We start from the raw sequence: 18,534 nt of genomic DNA, 5'->3' as shown, positions 1-18,534 counted from the left end.
GGCTGGTTGCAGCAGAGATTAAACTGGATCTAATTGCAGCAGCCTTTATTGATAAAAATAAATAAATAAATAAAAAACCTCAAACTAACATAAATACTCACATTTCTCAAGAATTCAAAAACAAGAACAGAACAACCAGCAAATAGCAACGACGACAGACACCTGAAAAGGACTAAACATGGCTTAAATACATGGGCAAACAAGGGAGCTAACAAGAAAATTAACGAAACACACCTGACCTGAATACTGAAATCAAAATGTAAACATGGTGACAAACTGGCAGGGGACAGAGGAAGACAGGACAAAAAAAAAAAAAAAACTTAGGCCATGTTCACACTAATACGTTTTCGTTTGAAACCGTATATTTTTCTCTCTGTTTCGGCCTTCCGTCCACACTGAGACGGCGTTTGTATTAATGAAAACAAAGCTTTTTTGAAAACGCACTCCAAAGTGGATACATTTGAAAACGCCGTTTTCACGTTGTAGTGTGGACTGTGAAACCGGTGGTATTTAAAACCGATGACGTAAATTTAGTCATGTGACACATATTGTACCAATAGATATTCATGTTTATACCAGTATTGTGCCTGTTATGTGCTATTCACTTTCACACTGTTGCTAAAAATATTCTACATTGCACACTCTTTATATCACAGTCCTGCAAAGATGACAGAATTTACTCACATTTGCTGTCCTGCGGCAATACATGAGAGCTGTTGCGTTTTAGACCAAACATATGGTGATGACTGCATGCGACCAGGACCGCATCAGTGAGATATTGTACTAAATAAAATGATCCTGTCAGAACAATTGCACGATAACTTCATTATTTATTTTTCCATCTGAATCATATCAGTGATCTTTTTGGGGGTTTTACACATGCGCAGTAAGGTGAATTTAGCGTTTTCAGGCGTTTTTCAAAAGTTTCTCATCCACACTGAAACGTCCGAAAACGCCTGAAAACGCTAGTGTGGACGGAGAGCGTTTATAAACGAAAACGCCTTTTTCAAATGTATCCGGATTAATGTAGACGTAGCTTTAGAAGCTAACAGGAAAAACAACACAAAAGTAAATGAAAACAGAACATGCATGAGACAAATAATAACAAAAGAATGGAACAGTTATGCATAAACATAATTTATTGCATGCAATCACACATTAACTTTGAAAGCCCTTATTATTTCTAACATTTATATAATACTTCTAATTTGCAAGAAACACTGTGTTTCTTGAGTGCGGTTTCATCTGTGGTTTTTGTACGAACTGTTGCTGCACCAGCAGGGTCAGCATAACATTTAGCATATGCCTGCATTGCTGCAATGATTCTGTAATAAGGAAGTTCTAAAAAGAGCCAAGTGCACTCTGGCAGGCTCTGTGGTATGCGGTTAGCCTGTTAATGTGCATAATTAACTAATAAGCCTCTGCCAGCTGGAACTCAGCATATTCACTGTTTGCCTCAGAAGATTTCATCATCTCATCTTCAAGCATCCTCCAAAAGGAAACGAGCTTCTAATCTCATTCCCATGTCTGCCAGTGTGAAGCTGGTTTCTGGATTCCAGAGCACAGTGTTTGAGGACCTGTCTGATTGGTCTAAAAACCTTTACAGCAAAGTATTTGAAATTCAGAACAAATAAAAATAATGGTAGAGCAGTCAAACACTTCCAGGATGAAAGAAGGAACTGTTTTATGAATACTGTTGTTTTTCACCTACTAGTAGGGTAGGGAGATATGCGTATTTAGACACAGAGCAAAAAAGTCACAACAGATTAAGTAATCCATAAGTAATACATAAAGTTTCGATAAAATATTGACAAAAATGTATCCAAAAATACTTTTAAAATTGCTTTATGCATTCTTGGGTAAGGATACCAAGAAATATGAAAATGTCATTGATGAGGGTCAGAAACAAGGTTTGTGATGAATTCATTTAATATCAAATAAATCATATTTTTATTGATAAAATATTTCAAAAAACATCACAGCATGCCAGGTCAATTTGACTCTCTTTATGCATTCTAGGTTTAAAACTCGTTAACCTCACGGACTTGCTCACTAAGACTACAATGACTTCGTATCTAACACTGCCTGCGGCAGAATCAAGGGAGACCAGTCAACGCACAGAACAATCCAACAGGTTGGTCAGTTGCCAGGAACAAAATGGGAAAGCTAAAAGGTTTGTAATGTAATTTTCAAACAAAGGGTGAGGTACAATCCATTCCCTGATTAAGAGATTAAGGAATTAACTAAGAATGAATTATTCCAGATGATTACTACGTTTATGTGCACATGCAGACTGCGCTGTTTTAGCACCCACATCCCTAATGGAATTATGCAAAGAAGGGAAAGTCGCTAACAAAATGTTTGCTGTGCACAATTTGCACAGTGCAATCTCCCTTCTAACAGACCGGTTCTGAGTGTGAAGTTGTGGAGGAAGCAGCAGACTACCACGATTGATTATGCTTTACTGTGACTGTACAGCATTACTACAAACGTCAGAAATAAAGAGTTGACCACAAACATTGCAGTTTAAATGAGAACACAATATACCCTCTTTACACTGAAATTTACAATACAGTTACACTAAAGTTTGGGGTCACGACCATTTTTTAGTCTCTTATGCTCACCAGGCTGCATTTGATCAAAAGTAAACTAAAAACAGTAATATTGTGAAATATGATTATAATTTAAACTAACAATTTTCTATTTTGATATATTTTAAAATGTAATTTATTTCTGCCAAAGCTGAATTATATATATATCCCGTCTGATGAAATCAGCGTGTAAGAATTCGTCTAAAATGACCACAGGCCAAATGAAATACAAAGTCAAATTCTTGTGAGGCTGCAGTACAAAAGGAACAATTCAAAAGACATATGTGACCTCTAACAAAACTAACATGACATTAATATATTTCGACTTGACTTAAAATTAATTAAATTATTGTGCAATGTGTGTGAAATGACACTTTGCAGCTATAATTAACATATAAAGTCAAGTTTCTTTCACATCTTTGTTAGTATAACGTCTTTCTAGTGAAAAGAAAGACCCCAGAGGGTAATGATAAATGTGGTCTGAACAGTGTGAAGAGTTTGAGACAGATAACAGGCCACTGCAGGGTTATAAATGCTTTTATATAGAGTACAAAGAAGCGGTAACTAAACCTAATTGAGAAACTGATAGCTGGGCAACCTCGACAAAAAAAACCTAATCAACAGTTTTATACTATATCATCATTGCAGATTTGATTATATGAATGGTCAATCTTAAGCACACAATCTTGTACTCCTATCTTTTTCAAATTCTGTTCAAATTTGTTTATGATGTTGTAATGTGATGTTCATTTTGAAACTATGGATTGGTTCAGGGCTTATACGTTATTTTGAAATGTCTATATGGGAATTTCCCTCCAGAACCCAGGCTGCTGGAAAAGCTTGTCATGTATTCGCAGAAAGGTTTTTTGTTCTCATTTCAGAAATTTTCCACAGACCCCCTGGCGACGGTTGGAGAAATGCTGACTTTGATATCATTTCTTGTAAATTCTAGTCCTCATCTTTGCTGAAGAAAACCACTGCAAAGATCTCTCAAACTGTCCATGCACACAATCCATAATGAACAGGCTTAAGAACCATAATGAATCTAAGTGCTCTTTCTCATGCCCTGCCTGATGAAGGCTAAAGTTATCTGTGTGGGACTGAGGTCACATCTCTATTTGAGTAGTGGCAAAGACACAGGAAACCACAAATGAGGACACTAAATTGATTCATTACACACGAAGAGGGGGGAGAGGAACGAGTCGAAAAGGCAATTTTTCAATATCTGCGGGGAGAAAAGCCAAAGATAGACCCAGTCAGGCTAGACAGATGTAAGAAGAGGAGGATGACCGTCTCCTCACTGCCTGTTGGTTGACTCAGCATGTTTGGAAGCAATCAACAGAAACTTCAAGAGGCCTTCTTGCTGTGGAGTATGTCCAAACAGAGGAAAAAGAGCTGACTTGCAGTGTATTTGAAGGTCTGGTGAGTAATTGGTTCAATTCAAACAGCTCCAAAACCTGTCAATGGGATTTATATACATTTTAATGCGAGTGGTTTGTTTAACCTTAGAAGTCCCTGGCAAAGCCGTATGTTTTTTTTTTTTTTTATTGGTTAATGGAGGGAAACTTTGCGACAGATGGAAAAGATAATGTTGTTTGTGACTTCCGCCTGTATTTTAATTCACTAAAACAAACTGCCTGACAATATAAGACTTTATTTGCATCAATATGATGCAGTTCCTAATCCAGCTAAATGAATGTAGGCAAATTAACTTTTCACTTGGAGTCTTACTCAATATTGACATGAGCATGCGCCATGTAAAATGCCTGCTTGACTGAACATGTCAGCACACAGAGACCAAACCGTTTAACAGACTGGAAATACCAAGATCATTAACAAAGATTGAAATTAAGGGCTGCAAGTAAAAACAGCTTTGTTTTCACCTAAATCAATGAACATACAGTAGAAATAAAGGACTCCGGATCTAAAAGTAGATGTAAAAGCAAGTGCACTGCTGAGACACGATGACATCTTCAGGATCTTGATGTAGTGTGATTTAGAACAGCACTGTGTTCCGTTCGGTCAAAATGTCTCTGACGTTCCTGCAGTTTGTGAGGTAATTCTTGCCTCTGAAGCACTGCAATTGTCTTGATTAATTGGAATACTTAATTTGTCATTAAGCTTGATTAATTCCATTAATCTATTAAGCCTAAAGTAATTCTCTGATGTCACTGGTATTGATTATTACATTTGGGCAACCACTGCAGAAGCTCACAGTTCACCATGGCAACAGATGTTTGAAATGTGCCCAACTGTCTCACACTCGCTCAATTTCTGTGATTGCAATGGAGCATTTATTCAGTAATCTCAGGATATTAATCACTTTTAGCACCTCATGTGCTAGAAAATTATTCAGATGTGATGACATTCCCTGCATCTCATGAACAACAGTCCAAGCCCTATGAAAAATAGCACAACCCCATCTATTACAGAGCTGTCTATCAAAAATAACAAACGGAATTATATCAATGCAGGACAAAATATCCTGAACATTTTGCTATTTTGAATTATCACGTACACTCACCGGCCCCTTTATTAGATCCACCTGTTCAACTGCTCGTTAACGCAAATATCAAATCAGCCAATCACATGACAGCAACTTAATGCATTTAGGCATGTAGACATGGGCCGTTTCTCAATATTCTCGTCTGTATTTGTGTTATTGTGGACTTGTGAAAGATCATCAGTGCAGTTCAAATCCCCGGGTGTGTTCTTGATCCGCCCCTTTTATCGAGGATGTATCTAGAGGTGACTTGTGCAGGACTTGAGGCAGCCAGATATCCCAGAATATATCTTACACCAACTTTGCTGAGTGCAAAGTGAAGTTTCATAACTTTATATATTTAGGCTATTTACCTTTACCGTTATAGCCTACTAGAGCGCTGACTTTGTATGTTTGACTGAATTGTTTGCTTTATTTCATATTGTAGAGCTTCTTATACCTTTTACTTATACTTTTATAATGGCTATTATTGATCAGTAAGATTTTTAAATGAAAGATTTTTTCATCTTTCATTTTAATAGAAAGATTGTTCAATTTAACATTTAATAGAAAGATTGACAATAGAGGATTGAAAAAATGTTCCATGGTCTGATGAGTCTCGATTTCTGCTGTGACATTCAGATGGTAGGGTCTGAATTTGGCGTAAACAACATGAAGCACCCATCCTGGTTCAGGCTGGTGGTGGGGGTGTAATTGTGTGGTGGATGTTTTCTTGGCACACTTTTGGTCCCTTAATACCAATTGAGCATCATTAACGCCACAGCCAGCAGAGTATTGTTACTGACCATGTCCATCCCTTTATGACCACAGTGTACCCATCTTCTGATGGCCACTTCCAGCAGGATAACGCACCATGTCACAAAGCTCAAATCATCTAAAACTGGTTTCTCGAACATGACAGTGAGTTCATTTACTCAAATATCCTCCATAGTCACCAGATCTCAAATCAAAAGAGCACTGTGGTGAATTGAGGGATGTGGTGGAATGGGAGATTCACATCATGGATGTACAGCTGACAAATCTGCAGCAACTGCGTGATGCTATTATGTCAATAAGGATCAAAATCTCTGAGGAATATTTTCAGCACCTTGTTGAATCACTGTCATGAAGAATTAAGGCAGTTGTGAAGGCAAAAGTGGGTCAAACATGATACTAGCAAGGTGTACCTAATTTTTGTTTTCTTTTACATAATAATTGTAATATTTAAATTGTATTTAATAGCCTTGTATAATGCATATTGTGACACATGCCCCACTATACACTGTAAATCCAATGTTTGCATATTATAATTATTTCTGAAGGACCATGTGACACGAGAGTAATGGCTAATAAAAAATCTAGTTTTGCCATCACTTGAATATATTAGATTTAAAAATAATAATAATTTCTAAGAGTTTCATAATAAGCTTTCACAAGATGCTTGGCTTGAATGATGGCAAATATCTCTCTCTTGAAGCCTGATCGGTTACCTTAATGAACAGTGACTGAGCAAGCAGTAAGAAGATGCTCTAGGGAGAAGGGATAACTGGGGTTTTGTTGAAACTTTGATTCTAGGAGCTAAATAGCAATAATCTTGTCCTCATGATAATGCTTTGATCTTTGCTTAGGTTCTGTATTAGGGATCATCTTGTTAGACTACACCCTGAGCTTTGCTGCAGTGATCTTTTCATTACAACACATATTTCATCTCTTCATGCAATCATTTGCAGCTATTCTGTTGAGTTCAGTATAATCAGAGCCAATAACATACACACTGTTCGTACGCATATAAGGACATTATAATAAACCCTACCTGCAGCCACTGGGACTGATCACTGTGTCCAGACGTCCAGGCATTGACCTTCCCTTGTTTATCCAGTCTTGCTTTCCCAGGCTCCCAGGTGAACATGTCCATGTTAAGAGTTCTGAAGATGCTGGAGGCTGTGATTTGGTAGTCCTGAACATGGCCAGACTTCATGCCCATTGGCTCTGAACACCCTGGATAATTCAAAGGCATGTCACCATATTACTTCCATGCTGGACCAAGCTAATGTATGCAGGTTAGTGTTTTATGACCAGCCATTCTGGATATTGCTTTAGCAAGGAATGCAGGTAAACTATCATGTATGTACTGTTTAGCTCCAAATAACAAATTCAAGCATAAACAGGTAGACAATGCCACTGCCTTGCCTCTAACCAGTTTTACTTTTATTTTTTCTTGGCTTCCAATTAACTACAAAATAGATTTTATAGTGTTGATACCTATTTTTAAATTCTTGAATGGATTAGCACCTGCATTCATCTCTAACTTTCTTTAAGGTCATTCAATCAGGGACCGCTAAAGGTTCCCCGGGCTAGGCAGAAATTAAAACTCTGGAAACAGCCTAACTGTTTTATTAGGACGTGATAATAAACGTCCTGCATGCTTTTAAAACAAAGATTTAAACATATTAATTTCCTCTTTTAATCATAGTGGATTTATTGTGTGGTTGTTGCTCTTGTTTTATGTTTGAAATCTGTTTTTTAATTATTTGATTGATTGATTGTCCTTAGACATATTTCACAGCACAGTGGTCAACAATTGTTGTTTTTAATGGTGTTATATAGTTAAAAAAAAAAAAAAAAAAAATAAGAGCATATAATGCCCAGATACTGACCTTGAAAATAATATGAATTATATTATGAACTTGCATGCCTTTTCAGGGCTCAACAATAAGGATGGCTTAAAGTCAGCGTGAAAGAGATTCAGGACAGTGAATTAAACTTTTATTTTTGGGCCAGCACCGTGTTCTTGCATCTGATGTTCATATTGATCAAGAATATGTGTTTTTATGCCTTTGGTTTGTTTTCATGTTTTGAGCATTGCTGGAATTTTAAATATGTCATCAAGTAGTTACCTATCTGAATAAACACACAGATTAAGTTTTGTTGAAATCAAATGTCTTGTGATAGTCTTGAAAGCACTATGCAATCCTTTTCAAGAAAAAGTGTGTTTATGAATTTATAGCGGACATAAAGTTATATGATAGCTGCATGGTTTTTAGCTATTATTTAAATTTAAAACCAATTAAAAAAAAAAAAAGTAATAAATGATTTGTCATAAAAAAAAAAAAAATGATAATTTTTGTGGTGGAGACATTGGGAGTGCAAATATTAATCCGAAATACTGGCACAAGTGGACCAACAGAAAAAAAAAAAATCCTCCTATCATTCAGATCCCCATAAAATAAGTCCCCTGAGCTTGGTAAGAGAAAACAGAACTGACTTCAACCCTGTTGTGTTGCATTTTATTGACAGTTTGGACAATGTTTCAGAAGTATAACACCGTTTTAAAGTCCCCTTTGGATGTGCTCTCAGAATGATGTATGCTGTCTACTGAGGTGACTCACCCGTGAGCTCACAACCCAGGAGCTCCATGCGGAGAGTGCAGTGTCTCCTGCACACCTGCGGATAGATCCTCACATACTGAGCCTCGATAGGAGGGGTGAAGGAGTTGGCAAATGGAGTGTTGTTATCAATATTTCCACGGAAGATCTGGAGGGAGAACGTAGGGAGAAAAAAGTTTGAAGTAAAAGGGTCGAAACTAGATTAAACTGGACTAGGTTTGCATTTCTCAAAGGACATATCAGTGCTTGCAAGATAGTAAACGTATAAGTGTTAAAAGAAACCTTAGGTTCTGGACAAATGAAAAAAAACAATGAAAAAAACAAAGAATAATAATTACCAAACAAAATGAATGGGTTAGTTTACCCAAATTGAAAATTCTGTCATCATTTACTCACCCTTATGTCGTTCCAAACCTGTATGGCTTTCTTTCTTCTGTGGAACATAATTTCCATTGACTTCCATTGTAATTTTTGTCTATATAATGGAAGTCAATGGGAACCAAAATGATTTAATTACCAAAAATCTTCAGAATATCTTCTTTTATGTTCCACAGAAAAAAAAAAAATAAGTCATACAGGTTTGAAATGAAATAAGGGTGTGTAAATTATAACCATTTTCATTTTTGGAAATGAAAATGAAGGGTGGCTTAAAGGGTGGCTACCCTATAAGTATGCAAAATATATGTAAAAGAGAATACTGATAACAATTTGGTATGTACATATTTTGATGGAATTATCACTGTTGTTTAGAGCAAGAATACATAATATAATACAATATGATATAATGGCTAAAATCCCCTAATAACAAAACAGTGTCTGAAATGATAAAAATGGCAACTACTCAAAGTTATTAGAGGAGATCTGCACACTGTCTAATAATAAAAAGACGGCATCTGAGAGGATGGACACCATATGTCTTCTGAGGCCCTGACAACTCTCATTTATCCCCTAAAAATCTAGACTGAAAATGCATATGGCATAGAGGGAAGCAAAAGCACATGCGGAGTGACTGATGTGTCTCTTTTTCGCTAATTAAAACTCACTATATCTTCCTCCGTGCCCTTGACTTTGTACGTCCTCCAGGTCTTCCCGTCATCGCTGTAGGCCACTTTGTACGACTTAACATATTCTGGGCTCCCGATGCGCTTGGCTCCTTGGGTTATCACTCCTGTGACCCGCATCCTCCTCTGTAGGTTAATCTGAGTGAAGGTGATAAAAACAAAAGAACAGATTCAGAGATAAAGAGAGAGACATAAACAGTCTTCTTTACGGCTTTATTTTAATATTGTTTTGAATTTTGAATTAGCTTTTCATATTTTCAGTTTTCATTATTTTTTTAGTTTAAGTATTGGTAGTTTTGTTATGTGCTTTTGTCATTATTATAATTTTTTATGTATATCTATATAGCTTGAATTTATTTGTATTTCAGTTGTAGGTTTGATTTTAGTAGTTTTAGTACTCGTAAAGTAAACTCAGATGGCCTCAAAGATCCGGACAGCCTCAAAAACCCTCTTGTTTGTCGAACCTACGGATTCAGCATCTGCTGTAGCGTCCAAATTTGTGTCCAATTTCCATTACTTGAAACATCGCGTTACAAACGTCGCGTTACAACTAGCAATGATGGTTGGGCCGTTTCTGAGAAGTTATTGTTTTAACAATGAAGCATGATTGTGTGCTGCATGAAATGGAGTTCCATTATTCATTTCTTCCTTATTGTGTTGTATATCCAAATGAAACAGCGTTTCGAACAAGCGTTTCGTTTACTGTTGCTTTAATATTGAGAAACAACATTGCCAAAGAAAATAATTCCAAACAAAGCAGAATCAAACACAATCCTTTGTCTCTGAATGAATTCATGTTTCTGAACGAATCCTTGAATGATTGCTGACTCACTCATAAAGCCAGTCACGTGTCGCCACCTACTGGCATAACGATGTAACTTGCAGTAAGAGTCACTGAAAATCCTCACCAGAAAAAGCTGTTTTTAAGAATACATATAATCCATAATTCTGCTAAATTAGGTTGCCACTTCACCTTTTACTGCTATAAAATGCAATCTTATTTCAGCAACATTTCCCTGGCAATAGATCGAGCCATTGTCCATTATCAATATCATTGCAATGTATAAAGCACTGTTCACACAGAAGTCACTTTCTGTTGGTCAGCACTGCGAATTTGCGTGACCAACTTGAACATGAGCAAAATCTGCATGGGGAACTTTTACGCTCTCAGACGAAGCTTTCTATTCCCATTGATTCTGATTGAAATGACTTGATTTCGCCTGCAGAATTTCACTGAGCATTGGTAAATGTGACCACACCTGTTCTACACACACATATGTGGCATAGAATTTTCTTCCTAATATTTTGGTGGGTCTATGTATCATTTGCAATCACCTATTTAAAAACCTATATGTATTCTGCATAATTTGACAAAATTACATCTTGAAACGTTGAAATCATGAAAATCATATGAAAAGCTTGCATGCATGCATGTAGCAGTAAAACCTGAAACAAGGGCACCTGCTGAAGATGATAAGTTTAGTCATGTATCTTCCATTAACATGATTTAAAATCAAACCATAAATTGTAGTGTTAATCCTTTTATTTATACACAAAGAGAGTTTCTAACAAGACTAGATTGACTCTAGTCATGGAATTTTTCAATGGAACTTTTCTTGCAGTGATGATGATGTCACAGTGGCCTGTGATAGTCAAGGCTGCTGGTGGTCTGCATTCCACAGAATGCTATAAATTGAGTGCAATCACAGCTCTGGTCAGATCATTCATATTTCTTTGTGATTTATGTCTGAGTTGCCCAGCTGTGAAGTGAAGCTAGCGATGGATAGCGCAAAGAGAGACTCCTTACATTCCTCCATCTCATGGGCCAATGATGACTACTGGATGTCATGGAATAAGTGGGACTAGGTAATAGACTGAAGATGTGAAGAGGAGAAGCCAGTCTCAGAGATAAGAGTTCAAGAGCAGAGGAGCTTTGGAAGACTGATTCGGTGTCCTGCTAGGTGCAGATCAGTGAATGGACGAGAACTATGGGTGCTTAATATTGCCAGAATGGTTGAGTCTTTTCTTTTTGCCAGCAAAGCGTCCTGGCCTGAAATTAAATCACTATCAACAAAATCCATTTTTGCACTGCAGAGACACAGAAGCATATTTACACAGACTGTTTAATTCACATGGGTCACATAACTTCAGCATAGGGCTGTATGATTCATCTGATTAATCTGATTAACTAAATAAAATGCAACCGTAGTATAGCTTATCAAATGCAATTTTATTAAATAAAATAAATTTCAGTTGTTATAAGGAAAATCACAATTTGATTTCCACCCCAAATTGGCAGCTCTATTTTATTGCTCAAAAAGTTTAGGTTTGTGTAATGACCTTTAATGGTCATGTGAATTTGTAATCACGCAGAAGTGAAAATAAAGTGGAGCTGGAGTACTTCGCACACACACAGTACACCAGGCAAGGAGTTCAAGAGCGTTGACACACAAGCCTAAATTCTTGCAGACATCCCTGAAACCAATTGTTGGCCATAGGCTGACCGAAACCATAAATTACTGGGACTGTTGTTGCACTGTTTATGACAGTGCAAGTGGCATGAATCTGGTAATGGAGATATGGACCCATTCGTTTCACTGCTCTCACACAAAAATTGCCTATACTGCAAGATAAGAGTCATTTATATAAGGTAAACAATGATTAGAAGACTAATCAACTGCTCTTCCAGACCAGTAGTCGTGGAAGCCCTACAGACAGTATTTCCATTTAGACAACCTGCCAAAGACTATTTCCACTAGACATTCACAGTTCTTCATTTCATAGCCACCCTCTCTGAAGTACATAGCTGGCTGTTAAAGCCATGGCTTGTTCCATTATACATTCCTAGGAAACCCAAGAAAAGACAGAAAAACCTTTCCATGCTATACAGTAGGAAAAGATCTGGCTGATTAAGCTTTGTCATATATCCACACAATGAAAAACATCCTTCGAGTCTTTGAACGTATTTTGTTTGACAAACTACAGCTGTAATATCAAATGCATATCCACATAGCTTTACAGTTTATCTTTAAAGTAGTGCTCTACTGCAAAACCATAAAGCTGACCTAAGAAAAGACATGTCCCTCATTGAAAACAAAATCACCATATACAGATTTTTTTTTTTTTTTTTGGTCATGTATAATATGAAAGATCCTCCCAGGACCCCACTGATTTTACTTTAGATGCATTTTTAGTATTTTAGTATTTTTAGTATTTTAGGCCTCAGGTTTTAAAGTAGGCCATGCAACCTGACAGTCTTCTGGGAGTGTCTTTTTGTAGCTAGCCTGTAGAATATCAAAGCAATCTTTTTCTAATACGCCACACAGGTAAACTGCAAGCACAAAGGATCACAAATCTACAGCTTTCGGTAACCAATGTTCTGGAGGAAAAAAACTAAAAGTAGCTATGCTACTCACTTACCTACTAATTTGTAATGCTACTAATTTAACTATAAGAAATTTACGTTTTAAATTATATACACTGACAAGACATTTCCAGGTTACCTAGATGTATCTGATGAAGACAGGCAATGGTGTAATTTTAGGCAATTTATCCACCTCTTAAATACTTTCCTCTTTATCTTGTTTGCATTGCTGTCATTCAAGTGTAAATAACATTCCCTTACAAGACACTGACGCATTATTTTTGTCATCAGATAAATCATGTTAAGAAAAACGTGGAAAAAAGTAAGAAAGAAAATGAAATAAATGAAATTGCACTGTTGAGAAGGTAAAAGTAACATTCACCAGTGAATAAATATTAGCTATGCAATCCACCTATTTTTTTTGCAACAACACAACCTTGTTTCAGCAGCGACTTTCAGCATGTTTCCTATAACAATGTCTGATGTGTTTACGTTTTACATGGCGTGAGAAAGTCACATAAACCACCAAAATCCGATCAAACGTACAAATAGGATTGACATGCCTATTATAACAACAAAATCACCTAAAACTGAAGGCTACATATACACAGGTTAACTAAACAAACTAGAAACAGGTGTGCAACTAAATTAGTAACCATGGAAACAAATGAAGAGCAGGAAAGTAGGAAGGAAACAGGGACAGAACACAGGAAAACAAAATACTACAGTATAAAAGTACAAGAAAACAAAACTTAAACCTGACAGAACACATTTACTGAATAAATTGCTCGATATGCAACAAAAAACCTCACATCACTTTGCCTCAATATAGGGTGTGATTGGATTACTGGACTGCAACGGACCAATTTCATTGCACAGCATCTCAATTGTTGGTTTGGTCCAATCAGAAATGACTGCGCCAGAGTCATCAAAATGGTTTGGTATAAAACACCAGGCATCCACCTCAGAACGTTAGATAACATGAGAGCGTTTATTACGTTTCACCTGCGCACTCTGATTTACAAAAAAAGAGCCACAGTGGCTTCCCTGACTGCAGCAACTTCCATTTTTATTCCATATATTTTGCAACACTTAATCCCAGGAAGTGACTATTTTGATCTCTCGAACACATGAGATGGAAACACTGCTTTTAATCGCAAATGTTTTATGCAATATTCCAATTTTGCACAAGTTAAATTTGCTACTTTGGATGGAAACATAGCTATTGAGAGGGATTCTGCTCTAAAACCGTTCCTTCACATCACAGGAGAGCAGCTGGACTGGCAAAGGCTCCTATTGCGTCTTCCACTGCCGCTCCTTCATTTCAGTCCACCTGCATCATTCATTCAGTCCACTGTGCACACAAATCAATAATCAACATCCAAACACACAATGCATGTTTTTCCCTTCATTGTGAGTGTTGTGTAAATACATTTATGTCGACTCTGTGTCAGTTAAATGGCTCTAGAAAAACAAGTTTAATCATAACCTAATTGACCTATAACTTCACCCCATTTGCACTTCATGCTCCCATTGTGAGTTTGCTCTTCCACAGCAGGGCACATCCTCAATGTTAGAGTTAATCTGAGGCATACAACTGAACCTGCTGTGGGATAGAGGGAGGACGTGCCCACAGGGACTGACATCATGCCAAACCAAACTGTTGTGTAGGTCACGACTCAATGCAACACAGCTCTGGCCTAACAGACACTATTACTCAAGTTTAAGTGCTTAGTGGGAGAACAGAGGGGGGAATCTAAGATAAGATTATGTAAAACACTGATTCTAAGCTGCTTTTACTTCAGGACCTAGAATTTTTATCGGACATGAGGTGGTAACCCAACACACTACACAATTCACAATAAAATGTCCCCAAAACACTAACATTTATTAATATTACCCAACAACAAGCATAGCTAATATAATATAATATAATATAATATAATATAATATAATATAATATAATATAATATAATATAATATAATATAATATATCAATAAATTAATTTAGTTATTTAACAATTATATATTTATTTATTAACATTACAATTGCATAAGAAACAGGAGAAGTATGATTTACCATAACACAAGGTACAAATACTGTTCATTGTGCACTATTCAACAAAATAGCCCCAAAACAATAAATCTTAATAACATGACTGTTAGCACAATGAAATGGTATATATTTATATACCTATATATATATAGAAATATATATATTTCTATTTCCATAATATATATATATATATATATATATATATATATAGAAATCTATAGAAATATAGAAATATATATATATATATATATTTTTTTATTAATTCATTTGTTTGCCTAATTACTTGTTTATTTACATGACAATTAGGAAAATGCACAAGCAGCAGCAGTGACTTACCAGTCTAACACATAAAACAAATAATGTACTAAATACTAATAATATTGGTGTATTATCCAGTGACATGTGAATCTACTGTAGAGTCTTCAACAACAAAAGATATAGAAAGTGTTTCCCCCCTTCCTTTTAAAGACTATTTATTGTGCTATCCTTTCCAAGCACAATTAAATGGTTAGTTGCTTTTAATATTTTGCATTCAGCATTGTTTTCTTTCCCTGTTGTCTGTGACCCTATCACAACTATCCTGCGAGCCATTTTTGGGGTCGCGACCCACCAGTTGAGAACCAGTGATGTATTAAATATGTGCAGTAGAATGCAAAAGACTTAATTAAAACAAAGAAATTTCAAATCAGCTCCCACCTACACACTCCACACTTCTAGCATGCACCAGAGAGAGAGAGAGAGAGAGAGAGAGAGAGAGAGAGAGAGAGAGAGAGAGAGAGAGAGAGAGAGAGAGAGAGAGAGAGAGAGAGAGAGAGAGAGAGAAAGAAAGATTTTGATTTTTAACAAAACTTTTATTACAATACAGTATACAAGACATTACCTAGTATTTACCATAGACTTCTACACCAAAGTATATATGTACAAAATAAATAAAAAGAAAAAGAAAGAGAGAGAGAGGCACTAATGTCCTTCTTGCTTGGCTTCATAACAGGGGGAGACACCGAGAGCAATATGGAAATGAGCACACACTGATGCTCAACTCACTGTGTTCCTCCTGTCTGAATGCATACACATGTATAAATGCATTCACTTGTGCACATATGGCACAACCCCATCCATCACACTCTACATATGTACACATAAACCACCGTTGAGCAAAGAAGTGATCTGCATGTAATGAGCCTTTCAAAATAACTCCCACACTATTTCTCAGCGTAACTCCTCTGTCCAACTAATGAAAAAACCAAGAAGGCCTGAGACTGAGTCAAGGCATTTAGTCTGCCTTCAAACAGCAAGTTAAAGCAGTCAGTCAAGTTTTTGTTTTCCCCAGAGGTAAAAAGCTGTCTGAGAGGCTCCTGAGGGACGGGGCGTGGAGCGAAGCCGAGTGCTCAGAGTGTGGAAGGGAATGGGAAGACAGCTCAAGCTCGAAGACAGACAGCCATGAAATGGGGGAAAAGTATTAGTCATAATACAGGGTTTAAAATGATTTGTTATCGCTGAGTGGGGAGCGTGTGTGCGTGCGCGTTGCTTCACAGTCAGCTACACTTGATGACAGCTAATTCACCATCCTAGTGTGTGTGAGCAATGGGCTGGGATTTTGAGGGGCCACACAAATCACTAGCAGAATTCGTTCTCCTAGCCTTTAAGTCTCTCTGAAGATGTATCAGAAACTCACTAAACCACTGACAGCGGCTATACAGCGCACGCTGGGAGAATACGTCAAGTTTTTGAAAGACCAATCACTTTCTGAATTTCTATGAAAAATCTTGTAGTTTGACATGTTTGCAGGCTTGTACAGTAATTAGAAATAATAGTAACTGTATTTTGCATATCACTTGCAGACATGTACTTGTGTTACTCGTGGAGAGATTTTCACCGTTGTATACACACACACACACACACACACACACACACACACACACACACACACTTAATACTATTTGGATACATAAAATGCATATAAACAAAATAAACAAAACAAGACTGATAAAAACAGAAGCAAGCAAAAAGAGTTTTTAAAAATTTAAAAGGAGGAAATAAATAATAATAATAACAATTCAATGCATAACACAGAAAGACAACTATGTAAATATGTATAAAATATCCCAAAATCACTTGTACAGTGTGATATATTTCCTGCAGTTGTGTACTTACAATATCCCAAAAGTTCCCAAAGATTTTTAATTTCAGAGAAATTCCAATTTGAAATAATGGCTCGTCCCTGGTCATTGTCACCTGTCAATGACGTAATATCCGCATTATCCCTGGTTTCCGCTCGTACTGCCACAGTAACCATGGCGACAGACGTCGACAACTGCGTTACGTCTATAGCGGCGCGCTCACGCTGTTGTTGTTTCGTTCAAACATTATGAACCATGGCAAGCAGACTTTGGGACAAAAGGAGAACTAAAACGAAGATCAATATCAGCGTGCCGTTTTCGAGATGCTGTAAGGTCCACGTTCGTGACAAACTTCGACTTGACAGAGATGCGCAAATGTAGAGGTGAGCAAATTTACATAAAACTAATCAATGTTATTTAGCTCAACATGATTAAATGTTAGAATATGATCAGTATTATTCTAATGTTGATCTAGCTTACTGCTAGCCTCATACAGATAAACTAACACATAGAATAACATTATAACTTTCAACACACTCAAATGCAGTTTTGTGTGAGTGTAGACCAAGCAAAACAGCGCTGCGTTACCTCACAAGTTTCATTCTTCTAATAAACTAACCTGTGCGAGTAGTAATTCAGCACTTGCGGGTAAGTTAGTTCGGTAGAATGAAATGTCCTTTATTCCTTTATATCTGCGGGACTCGCGTGTGGCGCTGATATCTGTCTCTCATTAGCATTCGTGACCTGCTTCATACCACAGTCATGTTAAAAACATCAATGTATTCACTCATCCATAAACAGTTAAATCCATAAACATACATCCATAAATAGTTAAAATTATATATTGTAGCTTTAATACTTGGAACTTGTCTAATTTTGCAAAAGGTTTTGTAAAAGAACCTCTAACCTATTCTGATGCCAGATTTATCATTAATTTGCTCTGAATAAACTTATATTTTGCTTTTTGTCCAACACACCATAAAAAAAAGATTAAATAATGGAATCAGAGAAAGTATCTTTTATTTGTAAAATATTTAATTTGCAAGACGTGAAAAAAAAAAGAATAATAAAAAAATAAATAACTATGTGATATAAAATTACTCCTACCATGATATAATATTCTGGTCACACAGCCCACCAATAATGTGAATTATACACCAATTAATCTCAATCTATCCTTTCATAGACTTGCATAAGACAAAAACAGGGGTGACCAATTAAAGCTGTGCGACTAAAAGGCCATGACTGGCTGATACTTCATTCTCATAATGGCCACAGATGCTGGAGTCACTTTGTCTAATGGAGATACACACTGGCGCCATGTGTGGAGGGGCCATTGGAAACATCTGGCACGGCAATATTTGTCAGTTTTGCGGAAATTGATTCTGATGTGGCTGTAAATTCCCAGAGGCTGTTTATTAGCCTGACACCCAATCACACAAGAGTCGTTTACCAATCATGATCTCAATTCTCC

The 18,534-nt window shown here is 36.6% G+C and overlaps 1 protein-coding gene across 2 annotated transcripts in view; it reads right to left on the bottom strand.

Moving 5' to 3' along the window:
• Positions 1-18,534, bottom strand: part of edil3a (EGF-like repeats and discoidin I-like domains 3a) — a 186,401-nt gene that overhangs the window by 26,644 nt on the left and 141,223 nt on the right. For both annotated transcript variants that reach the window (XM_084414303.1, XM_084414304.1), the window contains 3 exons: positions 9,503-9,658; positions 8,463-8,607; positions 6,887-7,071 (listed from right to left, as the gene is read on the bottom strand). In XM_084414303.1, coding sequence (XP_084270429.1) covers positions 6,887-7,071; positions 8,463-8,607; positions 9,503-9,658 — 486 coding nt within the window. The remainder of the gene's footprint in view (positions 1-6,886; positions 7,072-8,462; positions 8,608-9,502; positions 9,659-18,534) is intronic.

Source organism: Rutilus rutilus, assembly GCF_951802725.1.
Source record: "Rutilus rutilus genome assembly, chromosome: 7".
Classification (NCBI taxonomy): domain Eukaryota; kingdom Metazoa; phylum Chordata; class Actinopteri; order Cypriniformes; family Leuciscidae; genus Rutilus; species Rutilus rutilus.
This window is presented reverse-complemented; position numbering and strand designations above follow the sequence as displayed.